The sequence below is a fragment of the Nomascus leucogenys genome, chromosome 17 (genome assembly GCF_006542625.1).
Source record: "Nomascus leucogenys isolate Asia chromosome 17, Asia_NLE_v1, whole genome shotgun sequence".
In the NCBI taxonomy this organism is placed as follows: domain Eukaryota; kingdom Metazoa; phylum Chordata; class Mammalia; order Primates; family Hylobatidae; genus Nomascus; species Nomascus leucogenys.
In genome coordinates this window covers 10755994-10778371 of record NC_044397.1, presented here as the reverse complement: position 1 = coordinate 10778371, position 22378 = coordinate 10755994, and the positions used below count along the sequence as shown (strand labels likewise).

Below are 22378 nucleotides of genomic sequence, written 5' to 3'. Positions count from 1 at the left end.
AGTTAGTGATTCTTTCAGGACCTCTTATTAGGCAGTTCTGGTGGTAAGAAATTCCCAATAGCATTTGCTTATCCGAAAAGGATCTTATTTCTCCTTCACTTACGAAGCTTAGTTTGGCTGGGTATGAACTCTTGATTGGAATTTTTTTCTTTAAGAATGCTGAATATAGGCCCCCAAATTCGTCTGGCTTGTAAGGTTTCCGCTTTTAGCCTGATTTGTTTCCCTTTGTAGGTTATCTGCCTTTTCTTTCTAGCTGCCTTTAACATTTTATCTTTTATTTCAATCTTGAAGAATTTCATGATTAAGTGCCTGGGGGATGGTTTTCTTCTGCAACATCTTGCAGGGGTTTTCTGCATTTCCTTGATTTGAATGTTGACCTCTCTAGTAAGCTTGGGGAAGTTTTCATTGTAAATATCCTGAGATACGTTTTGCAAGTTGCTTGTTTTCTTTCTTTCTCTTTCAGAGATGCCAATGAGTCATAGATGTGGTCTCTTTACATAATGTCATATTTCTCTGAGGTTTTGTTTATTCTTTTTTATTTATTTTTGTCTGACAAGTTATTTCAGAAAGTCAGTTTTCAAGCTCTGAGATTCTTTCCCCAGATTGGTCTATTCTGCTGTTAATACTTGTGGTTCCATTATGCAATTCTTACAGTGTGTTTTTCATCTCTATCAGATCCGTTTGGTTCTTTTGTATAATTGCTATTTTGCCTATCAGCTCCTGTATCATTTTGCTGTGATTCTTAGCTACCTTGCATTGGGTTTTGATGAATGTCCTTCTGAATCTCAATGATTTTTATTCCTATTCATATTCTGAATTCTATTTCTGTCATTTCAACCCATTTAAGAATGCTTGCTGGGGAACTAATGAATTCATTTAGAGGAAAGAAGGCACTCTGGCTTTTCGAGCTGCCAGAGTCCTTGTGCTTTCCTTCTCATTTGTGTGGGCTGATATTCCTTCAACCTTTGAAGTTGCTGTCCTTTGGATGAATTGTTTGGCTTTTTTCTTCTTTGATGCCCTTGGGGGTTTGATTACAGTATAAAGTGAATTCAGTTGACTGGCTTCAATTCTATTCTACTCATGGGTCTTGTAGTGGCCTCCTCTGATTATTGTCTCTGCTCTCACATTGCTTTTTTTGGATGCTGTTGACCATGGGACTTCCTCAGGTAGGGGCCACAGCTGGCAGTCAAGATGCATGCTTGCCAGGTTGGCCCTAATCTGATTTCCGTGTGCTTCCTGGGGAAACACAGGACTGTGCCTGTCCACAGAGTTCAGACAGAAGCAGAACTACTGGGTTCGAAGCTCTAGCAGATGTTCAATATATTTTTTAAAATTTTCTTTGAGACTTCCTTTTTGATCCATGGATTGTTTAGAAGTGTATTGTTTAGTTTCCAAGGGTTTGATGATTTTCATGTTATCTTTCTGTTTTTGATCTCTAGATTGATTCCACTTTGGTCAGAAAAGCACACTATGATTGATTTTAGTTATTTTAAATTTGTCGAGTTTTTTTTTTTTTTTTTTTTTTTGAGACGGAGTCTTGCTCTGTCACGCAGGCTGGAGTGCAGTGGAGCGATCTCGGCTCACTGCAAGCTCCGCCTCCCGGGTTCACGCCATTCTCCTGCCTCAGCCTCTCCGAGTAGCTGGGACTACAGGTGCCTGCCACCACACCCAGCTAATTTTTTGTATTTTTAGTAGAGATGGGGTTTCACCGTGGTGTCAATCTCCTGACCTCGTGATCTGCCCACCTCGGCCTCCCAAAGTGCTGGGATTACAAGCGTGAGCCACTGCGCCCGGCGTGAGTTTTGTTTTATGGCCTAGAATATGGTCTATCTTGGTGTACATTCCAAGGACACTTGAAAAGAAGGTTTATTTTGCCTTTCTTGGGTGAGATGTTCTATAAAAATTAAGTACTGTTGATTTATGGTACTGATGATTTTTTCTATATCATTAATGGATTTCAATCAACTTATTCTATTAAGTGTTGAGAGAGAGGTGTTAAAAATCTTGAAGTATAATTGTGAATTTGTCTATTTCTCTATTCAGTTCTATCAGTTGTTGCTTTACATGTTTTGTAGCTCTGTTGATTCATACATACAGAATTAGGATTGAAATGCCTTTTGATCAATTAACCATTTTTATAATTGGTAATGTTCCTTTCTGTCTCTGGTAAATTTATATGATCTAAAGTCTATTTCATCTGATATTAATATAGGTACTCCTACTTTCTTTTGATAAAAGTTTATATCCTGTGTCTTTTTTTGACTTCTTTCAACCTACCTATGTTATTATGTTTGCAGTCAGTCAAAGTAAATAGCATACAGTTATGTTGTCAACTTTTCCACATTCCCATACTCTTTTCATGGGTGTGATTAGATCATTTACATTTTGTGTGATTATTGATCTGTTAGACTTTAAGTTTGAATTTTGTTATTTTTTATATTTGTTCTTTCATCTTGTATTAGTTAATGTAACGTTTAACTCAATTATGTAATTACATTTAAAAAGATAAGTGACATATATAGTTTGGAAAAAAATACTGTCCTCCCAGAGCGAGCACAATTTGATTTCTGTCAGCAGAAGAGTTAGATGTACTAGAGAACAGCCAACTAACTGTGAAGATTCACTGTGCCATAGCCATAAGTAAGCATGTTTTATAGAAGGTTTATGAGTATTAATCTAATAAAATGGATAAGTGTCATTTGCTTATGAGAAATTTGGCTTCATATACAACAAAAATTTATGATTACCTTACCAAAATAATAATAGTTCTATCTCTTCTCATCCTGGGCTATGAAATATGTAGAGTTAGAAAATGCCTCTTGATATGATTTGGGTTGGAATTGAGAAGAATTGAACAATAGTAAGAGGCATAAAATTTATTACTTGGTTAATAGAATTGTAATCTGATGTTAGCAATCTTTGGAAATGGCAGATAACTAAATGCTTTGTTTTATGGAGTAATTCTGCCTGTTTCTTGGACATGTCCTACTTCCTCATTCCCTAGTATTGGCATTAAAATCTCTAGCTGGACACTTTTGACTCCTCTGCTCACCTCCCCACTCCCTGCCATACACGTACAGTGCACACACACAATGTATCAGCTTCTTTTTTCTCTTAATCAACTTACTCTTTGCAGAAATCCATTTAAGGATTACTCAAATGCAACCTTTGTTTAGTCTACAAGAAAAAAATCATCTATTCACATTTTCCCATCAGGGAGTGACTGTAAAACCTCTTGTTTCAGATTTCTTCAAGCAAGCCTTAGTCACCAGTTCCCTGTGTCTTGCACATCCAAGGAGATAATGTCAGCTTCTCCAAAAAATCTCACTAAACTTTGTTCTGGTGCCTTAACATCACACATGACTGGGGACTTCTGCAGTCTAATCCACACCAAGCTGAGCTGATTCTACTGTAGACTTTCTCATACAGCTTGAGATGATGAGAGAAACATCTAGCTCATCCTCATGAATGTGGGTTTGCAATACAGTACACCAGCAAACCTCTCCAAGGAATTTCTGCCTTTTAAAATTTTATCATTAAGATGTTGAATTTTTTCCCATTTTACTCGAGGTTTGTCATGAGCTAATATTTGGAAATTATTTTTTGTGTTACTCTTTATTAAGTTTTGCAATAAATGACCTGGCACTTTACTTTATGGTAAGTTGTCTCTTATACCCTTTTTTCTCAGCTTTGAGATCTGACCAAAATTCTGAGAGAACAGAAAAACCCCACTTGACATTCTATTCCATGTATACATAAAATTTAGAAATCAATGTCTGGCTTTGGCGTACATATTTGGAAGTTTCTATGTTTTTTTCCCCACCAAAAATTGATGTTGAAATTTAATCCCCAATGCAGTAGTCTTGAGAGGTGTGGCCTTTTGAGAGGTGTTTAGGTCATAAGGCCACCACCTTTATGAATAAATTAATTATAAAAGGGCTTGATGGGCTGGGCGCAGTGGCTCACGCCTGTAATCCCTGCAGTTTGTGAGGCCATGACAGGCAGATTGCCTGAGGTCAGGAGTTTGAGACCAGTCTAGCTAACATGGTGAAACCCAGTCTCTACTAAAAATACAAAAAAATTAGCCAGGCGTGGTGGCATACACCTGTAATCCTAGCTACTCCGGAGGCTGAGGCAGGGGAATTGCTTGAACCAAGGAGCTGGAGGTTGCAGTGAGCCGAGATCGGGCCACTGCACTCCAGCCTGGGCGACACAGCGAGACTCTGTCTCGAAAAAATATAAAACAAAATAAAATAAAATAAAGTAAATAAAATAAAATAAAATGTCTTGATGGAAGAAGATTAGTTCCTTTTTGCCCTTGCGCCTTTTACCGTACGAGTACACAGCATTCCTCCCTTCCCTCTGGAGGATGCAGCATTCAAGACACCATATTGGTCAGAGACCAGACCATCATCAGATAGTGCACCTGCTAGCACCTTGATCTTGGACTCCCTAGCATTCAGAACTGTGGTAAATAATTTCTGATCTTTATAAATTACCTAGTTTCAGATAGCCTATTACAGCACCACAAGCAAACAAAGACAGAGGTTATGAATGTATAGATGGAAGTCATGAAGGTGAGATAACCCACAAATTATGTATCCGTACCAAAAAAGGACTAAGACTAAGAAATAAGAAGAAAGCCAAATAATTGCCAGAGAGATAGGAGGAAAAGCAGGAGAGTGCAGTGTCATAGAAGCCGAGGAAAGGAGATAAATTCAAGAGGAAGAAGAGCCTAGAGTGTTAAATGAGTTGGAAACTGAGATATGTTCATTGATTTAAGCAGCAAGGAGGGTATTGATGAGATTGTCCCCATGGCAAGATCAATGTCAGAGATTCAGTGGAGGCAAAAACTGGATTGGGATGGGTTGAAGAGTAAGTGAGAAGTAGTGAGTGGAGACAGTGGTAGGAGATGATTATCTCAAGAGTTTATGAAAAGAAGAAAAATAGGAAGCTCATGAAAGGAAACTAGATTTTTTCCCCTTCTTTTTCACATTAGATAAACATTGGCATCTTGGAATGTGTTTTGAGGAGACTCCAGAAACTTAGAAGAATTATGAAAGTATTTGAAATATAATTTTTTAAAGGATAAAATATCTCTCAGACAAATACAAATGTAAAGTCAAAGATTTTATTTAACTCATTAATTAATGAGGGGAGCAAAGGTAAAATACTATAGGGATCACCATGAAACAGAGCAAATATGTGACTTATTTGCAAGTTCACACTTAAATACAATCTCATGACTCACCAGCCTCTGAGAACCATTGCACTTGAACTAGCCTATAAGTGATTGTACCAGACTCTGAGTGCTTGAAGGACAAGCTCTTGACTGTGCTTCTTTGTCAAATTTCAGTAGTTGACAAAGTTTCTGGCATTTGATAGGTGCCCAATGTTTGTTAAATAAACAAATAGATTATGCATGATGCCCACAATTGCTATAAAGACTGCAGAGATAATTACAATTCAAAGCACACAGTTTCAGAATTAAGAAGATTGAAAATTTCTTAATATGGTACATGCTAAAGTTCAGCAGTTTATTTATGGGAAGACTTTGTTTCTGCTTTTCTCCCTCATTGCTGCAAATGTTAAACATCAGTCTGTCATGCATGCAAAGTGCTGATCTAATTGGCCTATAAGAGCACTCTTTCTCCCTTTCAGCATCATAAAGATGTTATATGGATAATCCACTTAGAGGCTTCCGTTCTGTGCTACTATATTAAAAATAGCTGTTGTGTTGTTCTTGGGGATTTATAAAATGAGTTTCTAAAAGAGATATCATAGAGTGCTAGTACTTCCACTTTACACCAAGCCTTTAAACGATTTTACCTCAGTCACGGTGGGGCTGGTTTCCACTGATGTTTTTTGACCAGCTGTAGTCCAGTAGTGCAGAAACGAGGATTCTCTCAGGAAAAGCTTTAGAAAAGACGAGGCCCTTTCTGCACTTCTTTAGTGCCATTCCGTGAACTTTGTCTCTTGGGGGCTGTATCTGGCTTCCTAGATCTCTGCAGTATTTCTAGCAGTGAGCATAGTCGCCAAGGAGGAAAGGACTTGAGTAAGCTTTCTTTGGCACCTGTTCCTCCATGGCACTGAGTGTTACATCATCTAGAAACAGCAGATAACTGTGTTATAGCATGCAGTGTCTTCACAAGTCTCCATATTTCCACCTTGTGATTCACAATCCTAACTTTGAATGATAGCACAGTCTCCAAGGCATTTAAGGCATTGTAAGGGTATTGTTTTAAATAATTATTCAAATGGTCACTACGGTATGTCTGAATTATCATTACCTCCTATCTGTGGTCAAGGAAAAGAGTTACAGGGAGTATATGCTATATCCAAGTTCCCATAGCTCATGAGAGATGAAAGAAGATAAAGACTCATCTTTTTTGGATAATTAGAAGTCTCTGTCTTCTATAAAGCATGACAGCCAGAAGCTTCATGAGATCATGTATCTCAGGCTCTTATCTTAACAAAATCTCAGCACGACATAATTAGCTCATGAATATAAATATTCAGACCCTATTAGGTTCATATTTTGCCCAAATATTTAATTTTGTATATAAAAGAGAGTTCCCAACCAGATATCAAATACACTACTTGAGAAATCTCTGAAGTCTCTCTCTGAATGTAGAAAACCATTCCTGTCTTATGATTTCATTGATTATTACAATTATATGTATCTTTCTTTGGGGTAGCTACCATGTATTGAATGTCTGCTCTACAAAATGTGGTATTTCATATTCACTCAAAAGTGAGTGATATTATTGTGATTTTACAGATGAAGAAATGGAAGCCTACAGAGATGAAATAACTATGTTGTGTTCGCTAAGTTGGGAAGTGTTTGAAGTTGGGATATAAACATAGGTCTGATACCTTCCAACCATTTTCCACCTTGTCATTGCAACTCAACATAACTATGTGGATATTCTATCTAACCAGAACTTTATGCTCTTCAAATAGACATAATCTGTTCCATCTAAGCATTATTAAATCACTATTCACACAAATATACATATTTTTCTCTTTATTCTTTTGCACATTTTAGTATGATCGTTTGAATATAGTAATTCATTTTTAGCTCATTCATGCAACTCTAGGGGATATCATTGGGTTATTTCATTTTCAAAAGGTCAAAGAAAATGAAATAAAAAATGGATGTATAAACAGACAAAGAAAACACTTTGCATGCTAACACCTAAATCTTAAATGGCACATCAGTTTTAAAATGTGTTAAAGCAGATTAGCTTTAAAAGGTTTAGCCATTAGAGATTTTTCCATTGCCAGTAATATGGTCAATTGAAACCAGTTAAAATATTTTAATAGAAGTTTTCTTTTCATTAGAATTCTTTTAAGAGTGGATATAGTCTCCAACTAATAAAGGTAATCATAAAATACTTTAGGGCCCTATTTAAGAAAATGAGAGTGACTGCGGCAAGTTGCAGAATTTTATTCTTGACTGAGAAGGGAAAGAAGGCAGTATTTCTGCTTTATATGGAAAATTAACTGCCTAAATGTGAAGCCAGAATGAAAATAAGGTTACATAGCATTAGAATCTGCATCTCATGGGGAATTTATGTTCAGTACTCCTTCAGCATAAAATTCCACGGGTTTTCTTAGGCACACAGCAAGTCAAATGAACATGACCTCTAAAGAGGTGAGAAGCAAAGAGACATAATGATATACTCTGCCTCTCAAAGCTCAAATAGCAGCATGTTGTATTTTTGCACATGGGAGAACCTCAGTGAACTAGGAAACATACCATTTTCAATTTCACAGCATTCTTTCTGTTAGGACAGTAGCAAATACCAAAATAATCACATACATGCCTAGCTTCTAAATGAAATCAGTTAATCTAAAGAAATTAGGTAACGTGCCCACAACCCCTGAATCAGCTCTTCCACAACCCCTGAATCAAGACACCCTGAAGAGTCTTTCTTCAGAGAATATTAAATAACTGTACACATGCACATAGGCAAGAATCTTTCTTTAAAATGTTGGACATACGAGTTTTAATATTGGACCCAACCAAAAATGGAGTAAGAACCAGGACTAGAATTGTAATTTTTCTGTGCCTATTTACCTCCAGCTATAAAATGAGAGCACAGTACAAGATTTTTCACCCAAAAGGTGCATATATGCCAAATTGTTTTCTATTCATTTGCACATTCTAGGAGAAGCAAGGATGAAAAGGCTTATTCTGCAGAGAAATAACAGGCATCAGAAATGTTGAAGCCCTACCCATGGTGAATAGTGACGTCGTTTCCAGCACCAGAATGAAAAATGTGTAGCAGTGTTCACTTGGATGTCCAGGCAATCTGGCCTGTCTGACAGGCTACTGTCTATAGATAGTATCATCATAGGAAGCTGATTCTTCCTTCTGGAAGACCCAAGGTCCCTTAACTGAGCATGTCTGAAGACTGCAGGCACATGGCTGCCTGCTCAGTGTACTTGTGAGCAAAAGACCGCTTTTTGAGTAAATATTCTGTTATCCAATTCATAACACATCTATCAAATTGATAATACAGTATGGATCAATAGGTATATCACATTGAACAATCTACAGAAATTCAAGTGACTGTCTTTTATTTTGAGAACATGTCTTACTGCATGTGTTTTCCATTCCTAGTTTGCGTTTACAGTTTTTTTGTTTGGGTCTTCATGCCAAGGACTTCCTTTGTACTGTGTGCCTTAATTTGTGCTTGCTTGTCAAGGGCCAGACAGGGCTTGCATTTATTTCGCCTGAGAACCTAAAAATCTGTCAGATGTTAATAAAATTGACTGGAATGCAGGCAGAGTTGTGGTAGGAACATATCTGAAAAATTCAGCATTTCAAGAATGTATCTCATTTTGATCGAGAATTATAAAATAGCTGGGAAAATGTTTGCCTGTGGCTTGTCTCAGGATCTAAGGTCTGCACACCTTGTACCACATGTGAGCTTTCCACTCAACGAGAGTAAACATAGTGAGGCAAATCTGCATTCAGAACTATGAGTACACAACTATTTTGACAGTTGTTCTGTTTAATTCATCCATTGGGCGTGGTGCAGAGTCAGTGACCATTATTAAGTTCTTTGTCTGGCTGTAGACACACAACTAGCTAAATAAATCTATTATTTTTAAAGCTACTAAGAAACTTACTTTAATAGATATATAAATGCCCAGTTATAATCTTATGCCTGTAAGGATAAATGTAGAGTACTGGTTTGCTAGGGGTGCCATAACAAAATGCCACAGATTGAGTAGCTTAAACCAGAGAAGAGAAAAAACTTTTTTTTTTTTTGCCGTTTTAGAGGTTAGAAGTCAAGATCAAGTTGCTTGCAGGATTTGTTTTCTCTGAGAGCCATAAGGGAAGAAGCTATTCCAGGCCTCTCTCCGTGGCTTGCAGGTGGCCTCCCTCTTGCTGGCTCATTAAATAACAAAACAGAAGCTACCATTTCCAGGGAAGAGAATGCATCAAATTATTTATGATTTTATCAATCCTGATTAACTGCATAGCCACAAAATCAACACCATCCTTGTCACTCCTATAGGTGCTTGTTGCCTGAGTTCTACATTTCCACTCAGCACATCTATCCACTATGAACATGCACCCCTCCTGTCTCTTGATGGGTCCAAATTTCTTCTGATAAGGAGACCAGTCAGACTGCTTTCTTTTTATGAGGAAACTAGTCAGACTGGCCATCCTAATGGCCTCATTTTAACTGAATTATCTCTTTAAGGGCCCTGTCTCCAAATACAAGCATATTCTCAGGTACTGGGGATTTGAATTTTAGGGGTACACAATTCAACCCATAACAGTATTCAGTGAAATCAATTTACTAAAGTGGATAGATGTGCTGAGTGCACAGGAATAAAATAGGAAATGTAGAACTCAGGCAACAAGCACCTATAGGAGTGACAAGGATGGTGTTGATTTTGTGGCTATGCGGTTAATCAGGATTGATAAAATCATAAATAATTTGATGCATTATCTTCCCTGGAAATGGTAGCTTCTGTTTTGTTATTTAATATGTAAACCCATTCTGGAAGGAGTAAAAGAAATATCATGAGAACAGATGATCCATTAAAAAAGTTGTTTCATAGTATTCTAGGAAGAAGTCTCCTTGCTTACAGACCGTAATTTTAGTACTCCTTTTGTTTCTGTCATGTATTATGGGTTTTTAGAAAAGTTTAGATGCTGAGTTTCATCTAAACAAACATTTTTAAAGTTTTGGCAATAAAGTTTTAGTTCATTATACATAGAGATATAAATTATGTTTTTCCTCCTCTCCCCAGGGGAGTTAGCCTATTTTCTTTATGTCTTTCACTCTAGAAGAAGTGTCTTCACCATATTTGGACATTCCTCAGTTGCACTTTCTTCTGAATGCTTTATGTGAACATAAAATTCACAAAATATTCAAATCCATTTGACAAACATTTAGTAAGTACCTTCAATGTTCAAAGAAAGCAGTATGTTAGACTCAGTGTGGCTACAAAGATGGATAAAGCATGTTCTTAATGAGCTGACAGTGCAGTGGGGGGAAGAAGATGTGTCAAAAGTGACTAGAGTACGAAGCAGAATGAAAAAGGTGTAAATGCTGGAGGAGCTCTGACATGGAGTGATTGTTTTTAGCTGGGGCATTTGGGGAAAGCTTCCTAAACCAAGTGTCACTTAGACCTCATGTGAAAGCAGTTGGAATTTCTATAGAAAATGGTGGCAAAGCGGGGCATTCAGAGGAGGTTTCTTTAGACAAACGTGTAAACACTGGTGGAGAAGCAGAAAATGTATTCATTAAATGCTGCCGTGCCTTTGGGAATAGCCAGAAGGATGGCCCAGATCAGACTGGTGGAACCCAGGGGAGCCTTGTTGAAGGGTTCTAAGTGCCAAGTTGCTGAAAAGTCACTGGGAAACCAGGAAGCCCAGTTAACTCAGCTGCTTAACCTAACTTCTCAATACTTCATCAAGCCTTGTTAAATGAGGGGGCAAGCCACATCGTTTCTCTTGACTCTTCTAAAGTGATGTGTGCAGTAGAATGTGATAAGGTTGTGACAATCATTATAATTTATCTATCTAGTTATTGTATGTGTCTATTTTTCTTGCTGCTGTTCCTGGATACTATGTCAATATAAAATGTCATGAGACTTTTAAAAGTCAGCTTATCATTTATCAAGTGCCTGCCATGTAAAAGTCACAATGCTACAAGAGTTTTAGAGAAGAATAGGATACGTAGCTGTAAAGGAGTTGATATTTTACCTCTCATGCCATTCTAGCCTACATTATTTCAGTTTCTGGAATTGATAAATAAATTACAGTAGGGAAACAGGATGATGCAGAAGTTAAAAACATCAGCTTAGCGTCAGACTGAAATAGATCCACCACTGTCTTAAGTGTGTGGCCTTGGGCAAGTTACTTAAGCTCTCTAGCATTAGTTTCTTCACTGTAAAATAGAGATAGCTACCTCATTAGTATTGTTAAATCTGTTTAATAAAAAGGATGTATTTAGAGCAGAGCACTTGGCACAAAGTAATATTCAGGGAATGTTGGCCTTTATGATTTCTTTAAGGACTACATTTCTTCATTTTTCGTATTTCTGAGTAGGAAAGTTAGAGTCACAGAAGCTGAACAATAGGAGATATGGTGAGTATAATATTTTCTGGTTATTTATTGTTGCATAACAAACTACCTCCAAAATTTGGTTATTTAATGCAGTTTGTTTTAATCACTCATGGTTCTATGGATTGACTTAACTCAGCTGGGGAGCCTTCCTTGGAAAATCTCATGATGTTTTCATCTAACGTGGGCCAGAGTTATAGGTACATGAAGTTATAGGACTGAACATCCAAGATAGGACTGAACATCCAATATCCTCCAGGCAGTTGATGCTTCTGTTGTCTGGGACATCAGTTGGGGCCGTAGAATGGAGCACCTACAAATGATCTCTCTAAGTGGTGTGAGCTTCTCAATGCATGGTGATGGCTTCTGAGAGGGAGCCTCCCAAAAATGAGCATCCTGAGAGACAGGACACTCTGGCAGAAGCTGCAAGGCTTCTTTCTTCACTTGCATATCTAGGTAGCTTGTGCTCCTTGTGCTCTCTCTCTCTCTCTCTCTGCCACCTTGTTTTTTGAGGCCACAGTAGTCTCAGATGTAATCACACTTCTAACATGGTACCTGGCTTCCAAGAGGCAGGAAGCAAAACCTGCCATGCCAGTGAAGGGCTAAGCCAAGACTGGAATGGTTGGTCAAGTGCCATTTCTGCTGTGCTCCCTCAGAAAAGTTCCCACAAGATGAATGTTGATTCACGGAGGAGAAATAGCCTCACTTCTTGATGGGGGAGTGGAAGGTACATTGCACATGAGCATACAGATGAGGAAACTGTCCTATGAAAGTATTGTAAAAATTCGTAGGGGAGACCTGGTTTGTCCTTATTTTTCTGATGAAAAGCCTAAGGCTAAGGATGTTATGAGGTAGCCAAAGTAACTTCTATTGAATGGAAGAGCTCCACATTAAACTCTGGCTCCAAATTAGATCTTCTGGGAAAACTACCATCTGCCTCTCCTCAAATAACTTGTCATTTGCTTTCTTCGGAGATGGGAAAAACCATGGGGGCTGACAGCAGTGATCTTCCCCCAACTCCCATCCATCTACATATCCACACCTACACCCTCATCTCCTGTGCCTGTGCCTTTGATCACATGTCCTGCTGTGAGCCTCACTGTCACCATCATAAAATGAGAATAGCACCTTCCCATAGGGTTGAAATGAAAATTCCATGAGTATAATACATGTAAAGTGCTTAACACCATGCCTGATATGTAATGAGCATTCAATACTTCCTACCTATTATTGTTGTTATTATTATTACTATTCAGATTTTTTAGGATAGGAATTTACATTGCCATTCTTTCTCTTCATTATCAGTCTTTCCTAAGCCAACTCTCTTCTATAGGAATGGTTTTTACCTAGGCTACCTCCTAATTGCCCAAATTTGGGCATATTGGAGATATTTTTATCGCATTTTTTTCTTAAACTCCCTGCTGCATTTGAAATGCCCTACTTCCTTGATGTTCATGACTTTGCACTCTTCCCTGACTTCCTATGTTAGCCACAAATAGTTGTGCAGGTTTAAAGCATCTCAAGGGCACACATATAAGGGAAGGGGATGCACATGAAACATGAGGTAGTGTTGTGCATCTATCATGATGATTTTCCAGCAGATGGCAGTAACATGATCTGGTCTAATGAAATCAGTGCATTGTTACAACCTTCTGAAAGATAGAGAAAAGTGTTTTGAGGAGGCACCTTTTTCTAGCTTACAGAAATGCTCCATGTGGACTGGTGGTGGCTGAACTTCTGACTGTTTCTCCTCTACTGCCTTCACCAGATAGTCTTTGTTTGTCCCCCAGATACCTGAGAGGTTTGTTTCACAGCTGTCTATACTTATTCTGCATGTTCTAATTCAATAATAATTGAGTCTTACTGTTGAGACTACCACCTTATTGCTGCTGAGCCCTACATCTTTCACTCTAGCAGTGACTTCTTTGAATTTCAGATATCTCGCTGCCTGCTGGACATATTCACCTGGATGTCTTCAGGGAAAGCTCAAATTCAACATGTCAAAAACTTAATTCACTTCCTGGCCCTCAAGAATGAAACTCTAGCATCATTTTTAAAGCCAGATAACCCTGTTGTTCTGTATCAGTGTTTTCATGGAAAAGTTCAGTTTCACTTTTATGTATGAAATTAACATAGGGAGGTACAGGGAAGTATATGCTTGTTGGGGTCCCCCGGGGGTTCATCCAGAGGAGTGCTGCCCCAAAACTGAGGGCGTGGCATGTGCAGTTTTCCTTCTAGATCAACTCATTCTTTGTGGTCAGTCTGGAAGGAAACCCACGATCAGTGTTCACTTCTCTGAGGCACACATTCATTTGGGGAAGACGTTCACCCTGTTTTATCAATTTCATAAAGCCATCTCAATTAGAATATCTAGAAATTATGCTAGAATTCTTGCACTCCCCCACTACCTTTATCCTAAAAACTACTACTTTGATGCCTAAATATTTGTAATGGGTTCTCTTCCCTCTAGTTCCCTTCTCACTATCCTAATATAGGCTTTTTCTATCTCTCAATTGGAAATTTTAATAAATTCCTTACTACACTTACTACAGAAGATGTTACCGTCTTATTCCATTGCAGTTGACCCTTGCACAACACAGGTCTGAACTGTGTGGGTTGACTTACATGCAGGATTTTTTCAATAAGTAGTCAACCCTCCATATTCACAGGTTCCGTATCTGCAACGAAACATGCATGGAAAATATAGTGTTGGTGGCTGGGAAACCCGTGAATATGGAAAGCTGACTTCATGTCTACACGTTCCACAGGGCTCACTGTGAGACTTGAATGTGTACAGGTTTTGGTATCCGGGGTGGTCCTGGAGCCAATCCCCTCCTTGGATACTGAGAGGCAACTGTACGATCTGTTTTTCACACAGCTGACGGATATATCTATCTAAAGTACAAATCTAATCCCACCGCCCCCACTTAATTCACTTGCAAGAGTTCTTGTCACCTACAGGATCAAATTCAGGAAGCTTTCTCTGACCACATCTCCCCAGAATCCTCCGTCTGTGTGTCCAGGACACCTACATTTCTTTATTATCACACTCTTTTTTGTTACAATACACACTTGATGTATCTTTCCCTGCCATTAGACTATGAGTTTCTTGAGGACCCAACTTGCGTCTTAATCATTTTTGTAGTTAAAGTGCCTAAAACAGTTCTTGAGATAGATTAATTATTCAAAAATATTTTGAATGAATGAAAGATGAGTATAGAATATAATGATTGAAGGGGCTTCCTAGAGGAGACTGCACTGAGTTAGGTCATGAGGGAAGAAATATTTTTAATACATAGTGGGAGGAGGTACAGTCTTCCAGGAAAGGACTTCTGAAAAAAAAATAATAAAAGTTCAAAGACCAGGTGGGACAGTAACACAGCAGAATTCATATAAGGTTTCTTCTCTTGTCTTTTATATTTTGGTAATTTTCCTTTATTTTTGTTCTTCTCTTTATGTCTGTGTAAAACTTCTTTATGCTTCTATTAATATTTTTATTTCTCTAAAGGCAAGAACCCACTGAGTTTGGGAGTGTACATGAGCTAGCTCAGCATTTTAATTGTAGACAAATCTAAACATTTCCTTTTTATCATTTTATATTTTCCTGGTGACCTGTTCACTCATGGATCCACACTGAGAGGAAACTATATAAAGCAGTAGGGCAACCTGCTTTCTTTTCAAATGCCTGGTAAGATGTTCTTATTATTTTAGGGGACTCTACAGTTCCATGTCTCTTGTGAAACAGACATTGGGTTGTATTAAAGACTTGGCATTTTTCATTCTCACATCTTAAAAAATATTTTATCTTCTAAGATTATAATTATACATATGTTAAAGCAATAAATATATATAAATAAGAAAGAAAAATTATCCTGTAATCCCAGCACTTTGGGAGGCCGAGGCAAGTGGATCACCTGAGGTTGGGAGTTCAAGAACAGCCTGAACAACATGGAGAAACCCTGTCTCTACTGAAAATACAAAATTAGCCAGGCGTGGTGGTGCATGCCTGTAATCCCAGCTACTCAGGAAGCTGAGGCAGGAGAATCACTTGAACCTGGGAGGCAGAGGTTGTGGTGAGCTGAGATCGTGTCATTGCACTCCAGCTTGAGCAAGAGTGAAAAACTCAGTCTCAAAAAAAAAAAAAAAAAAAAGAGAAAAGAAAAATTATCTTACTGTCTTTCAAGTTTGTTTCCCCTATTTTCAATTGCTTTCCTCATTTTGAAGAGTCATAAAACTAGTAAAGATAATAGACCTCATTGAGAGATTTTACTTATTTACGTATTATTTAAGCCAGAGACTCCACCAGTGCCTCTGGAACTGCCTCTCCATAATCAGCGATGACTTCTCTACCCTCCACCTCTTCTCCAAATACTTCTGTCACCTTCTTGCTTTAACAGAAACATGGCGCTCCCCTGAAATCACCAGTGTCCCTGAATTGTCTCCATGTACCTAGAGACCATTCTACCTAATCACTCCTCTCCTACTTTTTTTTAAAGAAAACCTGCTCATCTGAGACTCATTCAGTCAAGTGCACCTTCCCCACCAACCACCAACCATCATGACTGTTATTTATTAAATTCAATGGTTTCCCTCGTTTACAAGGACATTGATACACAACTGACAGCTTTTCTCTGCCTTCAAGTCTTTCCATTTTCCTGGGACACCATCATGGCCTCTGGGTTCCTAGGTTTCCTCCTATTTAATAACTTTCCCCCTATTCTACCTTTCATTTTTTGGTCACAGCTGGATCCTAACAAGTTACCCTACTCCCTACAAACTAAAGCAAACATCTCAGTGGCCCCAGTCACCACTCTTTCCAATTTGCTTTGCCAAATATTCACACTAAAAGGGTTCTTTAGTTTCACCAAGACCTCCAGTCTGCCGACCCTTTGTCTGTCTTCCAATATACCCTTTCTTTCTTTTATTTCTTCCCTTTTAATCCAACTTACATTGAACAGTGTATCATTTCAATCGCTGTTAGATCTCTTGGTGGCGACCTAAATTTCCTGTACCTGGTCTCTGCCTGCCCTAACCCCACTCTGCAATAGACATTTTATTTATATTTTTCCTCACAAAACCGCTCCCTGGCTAAAGTCAGCTATATACTTTCTCATTGCCCAAACTAGAACTATGGAGAATGTTCTGACTTAGTAAGTAACTATGTAACTTAACAGGCCCTATTGGTAGCCCTGCAGAGTTAATATTACCAACTTCAAATGGGCCCCCAGTGCTGCACTGCCACAGTCATCTTTGTCTAGTCATCTCTCTTCCTCCATTCCCCCCAGCAATTCAGGTAAACTTTCTTCATTCTCTTCAGATACTCCTATGTTCATTAGACTTTGCATCATAACAGAGAAAATAGATAAATTCTGCCTGGGTTCTTATCTTCAAGCTACCAAGCATGCAAATCACTTATATCTACATTAATTTGACCCTCCTTCCCCTCGGTGAGAACAGGAATGCTTTCTGTTATGCTACCTTTGGGCTATATTTCTATCCATGCTTCGGGTTCCATCCTCTTGCCCTTCTCAGGAATTTTCCTTCACTGCTTGTTCTTGCTCTCTTCTATATAGTCAGCATCTCTATCTCATTAAATCATTTGAGTCAGCTTTTCAACATATGCAAAACTCTTCCTTTAAAACAAACAAAACACATCTCTCTCACGTTACTGCTCTATTCCTCCCATCCACATTAACATTGAAATGTTCAGTAAGTGAGCTCCATTCACCATCTCCCAGTCACTCTCTCACCCACTTCAAATTGCCTTCCAACTTTTGTACTTCCAAGGAAGCAATTTTGCTCAACTGTTGACATCCATGTCGCTCAACTCAAAAGATATATTTAAGTCCTCTTCAAATTAATACTTTCAATACAAGTTCAATATTGTTAAAGATGTTCTTTCCTTCTGATTTTTCTCCTCTGCCATACATTTAATGTTGGCATTTTTCAAGGCTTGCTTCTGGACTTACTCTCCATCACACTTCATATACTCTTCCCCCTAAGCAAGTTCATTCAAGCCTGTTGTTTCAATTACCATGGAAGGCAGATGACTTAGTTGTTCAGTTTGGACCTCTCCTCTAAGCTCCAGGGCTACACATCCAACTGCCTTTTGGACATCTTGCTACCCAACTAATGATCTATCATCTCCCTTAAACCAGCCTTTATCCGATATTTTGACATCATTTAATAGCATCACAATCCATTTTGTTGTGCATGCCATAGAGAAAAATTAAATTCTCTCCCATTCTCACTCCCTCTCTCTCTCATTCTCTCTCTCCCCTCCTCTCTCTATCTTTCTCAAACTTCTGATTCAATCCATGACCAAGCTTTGAAAGTTTTACCTCCTAAATAGCTTTCGACTTGGTTCACTTCTGGCCATCTCCATCACCATTCTTTCTTTAAGATCATCATCACTTGCCTGCAGTACTGCTATACTAACTGCTCTTTCCACATGTATTGTAACTTTCTACTCTAACCCAGTCTGGAGTGGTGGCTCTTTACCAGCAGTGACTTTGCTCCCCACATGAGATTTTGCAATGTGTGAACACAGTTTTAATAGTTATGACTCCAGAGCTAGGGACAAATGCTCCTGGCATCTAGTGAGTAGAGACCAGGAAGGCTGTCAAATATCCTACTATGCACAGAATAAGGCCCTAACAACAAAGAGTTATCTGGTTCAAAATATTAACAGTGACAAGATTGAGAAATCCTCTTCTGGAGTTAGACTGCGCTTTTCACATGGCAGACCTGATTATGTCTTGTGTGCGTGTGTATACACACACACACACACACACACACTTAAAAACATTCAGTAACTCCCCATTGAGCTAAGACAAAGCAAATATGGTGCTGCAGGCCTTTGTGCTCTGGCCCCAGCCTGCCTCTGCAGGCCATCCAGCACCATGTGTTTTCTTTCAGCCTCCCTGCTCCCACCTACTCTATCCTCTGTCCTCCCTCCCAGTGCAGGACATTTGCCGTGTATTGTCTTCACCTGGAAAGCTCTTCCTGTAGTTAAGCCCCATTCATTCTTCAAATATCTGCTGAAGGTTGTTTCCTCCAGAGAGCCCTATGCAGGGCTCTCTCTCACTGAGTTAATTCCCCCATTGAGACACTCAGCATTAGAGTTGCACGTTTAATACTGACTCCTGGGCTTCGTTACCATTTGCCTCCTTCACTAGACTGGAAGCCACAAAAGGTGAAAAATGTTTATTTTATTTTAAATAAAATTTCTTTCTTTCTTTATTTTATTTTAAATAAAATTATACCACCAGTAGTTGGTTATTGAACATTAGGTGTTCTATGACTAAATCTCTTCCAGGAACATTTGAGAAAACTTGGCCCTAGAAATGGCAAGTGACTTAATCAAGGCCACAAAGCTAATTAGTAGCCAAGGGAGGGCTTGAATCCAACTTTCTCATTGTGAAATGCTGCATTTGTTCCTTCTAAGCTGGTATTTTACACGTTTGTTTAAGCTTGTAGATTTTTACTCAAAGTAAATCTTTTGTGGAAGCACAGTGTATAAAACAGATTACGAGAGATTAAAGCAGATCACAGCTCAATTCAGCCTCATCCAAGAAGCTCTTTTACATCTCTACACAGCTGCCTCCTTCCACCTTGCCAGGCCCTGAAGAACTTGCCTCAGAATGACTTTGATGTGACGACTAGGGCTTGAAAATAGGTCCACTACATTCACATGTGGATTGTTCCTTACTGCCTCCATAAAAGATGCATTCTTGATACTTGTGAATTCCAGAATGAGAATACCAATATAGTATAAGTTAATGTCATCACCAGCTGAAATTTAATCAAATCACATTTCCATTTAGGTATATGAAACATAAATTATTCCTTAATATCATCAATCTGAGTCCATGGACCATGTTCAGTATTCCACCTTTTACCAAAACATAAATTTTCCTAACAAAAATCACAAATTTGTAGGCATCTGCACTTTCTATTTATCTCATCTTGTTTTTGCCAATGCTAGCAGTTGGATTAAATTGCTGAAACAAAACAAGCAAACATACTGCATTCATATCATAGCAGTCACCTTCCAGGACAGTGGAGAGGACACCAGAATGAACTGAGATAAGGATGTTATACTCGTGCCACATGTCATGGCATGTCTGACACTGTGTTTAAACAGCGTGATACCTCACTACAAGTTATGAACATATGGATTTTTTGTAATAGTTGGAACACATATGTTAAAGGCAATGCCCTAAAAAAAATGACAAGTTCTTTTTCTCTATTCTTCTCCTGCAATTGTTTTTAGCTTCAGTTAAAGTTCATTCTGATGAAGACAGCATACATTATATATTTTGGGAGTATCTATAGATGTTATGATTACAAGATACCAATATTTCTAGTGATTTTATATATATATATGTGTGTATATGTGTATATACACACATTTGTAATAAATGTATGTACACACATATGCATAGTGAATATATTCATATATACAAATATATACTCATGTATAGTCATGTGTATATGTATATTATATATTTGTGTGAATATATATCTTCATATATACTTGTTATGTACATGTGATATATGTATTATATATATATTTATGTGTGTGTATATATTATACATAAATTGAAAAGCTTTGCTTTTCTAACCATAGCAAAGACATAGAAAATGTATCTACTCTAAGAAATGTTTCGAAGCTTTTAGCTGTCTCTCAAACTTGATCATGTCTGTGTACTTAAGAGGTAACAAAAGTGAAAAACAATTACTGACATCATCATCTGAATGGCTGTTTAGAAAAATACAATAGTGCCTCCTTATCCATGGGGGTCATGTTACAAGGTCCCTAGTGGATGCCTTAAGCCACAGATAGTACTGAACCCTATGCACACTATGTCTTTTCCTAAATATACGTATACCTACAATAAAGTTTAACTTTTAAATTTAGCACAGCAAGAGATTCACAATAACTAATAATAAAATAGACTAACTAAAACACTATGCCGTAATAAAAGTTAAATAACAGTGATTTGACCACAAGCACTGCAATACTATGATAGTCCATCTGATAACCAAGACGGCTTCTAAGTGAATCATGGTGGGTAGTATGGACAAACAAACTGATGATTCATGTCCTGGGCCGATGGAGTGATCCTCAGAACAGCATGCAATTTAAAATTTATGAATGGTTTATTTCTGGAGTTTTTCATTTCATATTGTGGACCACAGGTAGATAAAACTGCAGAAACCAAAACTATAGTTACAGGGAAGATTACTGTATGGCCTCCTGTACGAAAATCTTTAACTTATGTGTAGCTGTTGAAAACATGTTCAACATATTACTTGACATATTTAAAACTAGACTTTTGCTTCTTGAACTGTCTTGAGTCATTTACTTACTTTTTGCCATTTTTTATTCAAAATATTTAGTCTACTTGGCTTGGTTTGTTTTATTTGATCACATTACTTGACCTATACAATAAGGTATGCTGGACTTTCTATGTTGGAAATATCCTTTGTACTTCCCTTCTTTGGGAATCTTTTATCTCTTCACCTTTAAATTACTATCTAAAGAAGTAATTTCATAATCTTTATGAATTGAAAAACTGTACTCACTGTATGCTGGCTGAATGGGTTTGTAATTTGGGAACTCTATAATTGCTAAGGTTATCATTACAGGGTGAACATGACATTAAACTTATTTCCTTCTGTCTTCAGCATATAATGTTTTCACATTGCCATTTTTTGAAAGTCCCTCATCAACATTTCTCAGGCCTAGAAAGTTGCATCCATTAACATATATTATGTTGTATTGTGACCCTTATTTCCACTCTCCTTTATGAGAGAAAAAAAACACAAGCACATGAAAGGAAGGCTAATTCAGAAGTGGAACCAGTGGCAGAAAAGTAAACTAAGCATTCAGATACATGTTTGCAGTTCTTTGCAAAGTTATCAAAATTTTACCCGAAGCATATTGAAAACATCACTCATGACAGAAACTCCCTCCCTCTTTCATTCCTGCCTTCTAACCCCCCTAAAAAACACATCTGTTTCCTACTGATAGCTTTTAACATAGAACCCTTTAATGTCTTCTAACAGGAAGTGGAAATTGAGCGAAGGTTGTGCTCGCCAGGTTTTAAGAGTCACCCTGGGAGCCAGCCGGAGGATTCTGTGAAAGATTCAGACAAGAAAGGCGAGGAAACATCTTTTGACAAGATGTCACCTGAAAGTGGTCACAGCTGCATCTTTGAAGGTTAGCATAACATTTTTATATGCTTTCTTGACATCATACCTTGTACAACATGAGTGGTTAATGAAATATATAAGGGGTTTGTTTAAAAATTAGTAAGGAAAATAATGACTGCATATAGTTTAGGAAATACAATTTAGGAAAAATAGAGGTATTTATAAATGCTTCTATCCTTATTATATTTTAATTAGATTTTTAAAACTAAATAGAATATATTTTAATTGACTATAAACCAGTACAACAAGCATTTGCATTATCAGAGGTTTGAAACAATGCACTTGACCATAATCTGACTTTTCCTTTTGTGAAAATAAAAGGAAAACATATTTGTCTTTCTGTCTGTGGGTAACAAAAGAATAAACTAGGAGTAACTATCAGTAGCAAAATAAAAAAATAAGATGCCTTAAGCATCTCCTTTTCAGACAATTAAACTAAACTTGCATAATGAATTTGGAATACAAAGTGACATAAGAGTGTTACATTTTAGGCAGAACCTCATAAATTTGATTAATGCTTCACAAATATCATTAAAAAGTTAATAGCTCGTATGTTAGAAA

The 22378-nt window shown here is 37.7% G+C and overlaps 1 protein-coding gene across 4 annotated transcripts in view; it reads left to right on the top strand.

Moving 5' to 3' along the window:
* The window catches only part of XIRP2 (xin actin binding repeat containing 2), a 345116-nt gene that overhangs the window by 202952 nt on the left and 119786 nt on the right, over window positions 1–22378 (top strand). For all 4 annotated transcript variants that reach the window (XM_003266198.4, XM_003266201.4, XM_030796828.1 and 1 more), the window contains one exon: window positions 21671–21824. In XM_003266198.4, coding sequence (XP_003266246.1) covers window positions 21671–21824 — 154 coding nt within the window. The remainder of the gene's footprint in view (window positions 1–21670; window positions 21825–22378) is intronic.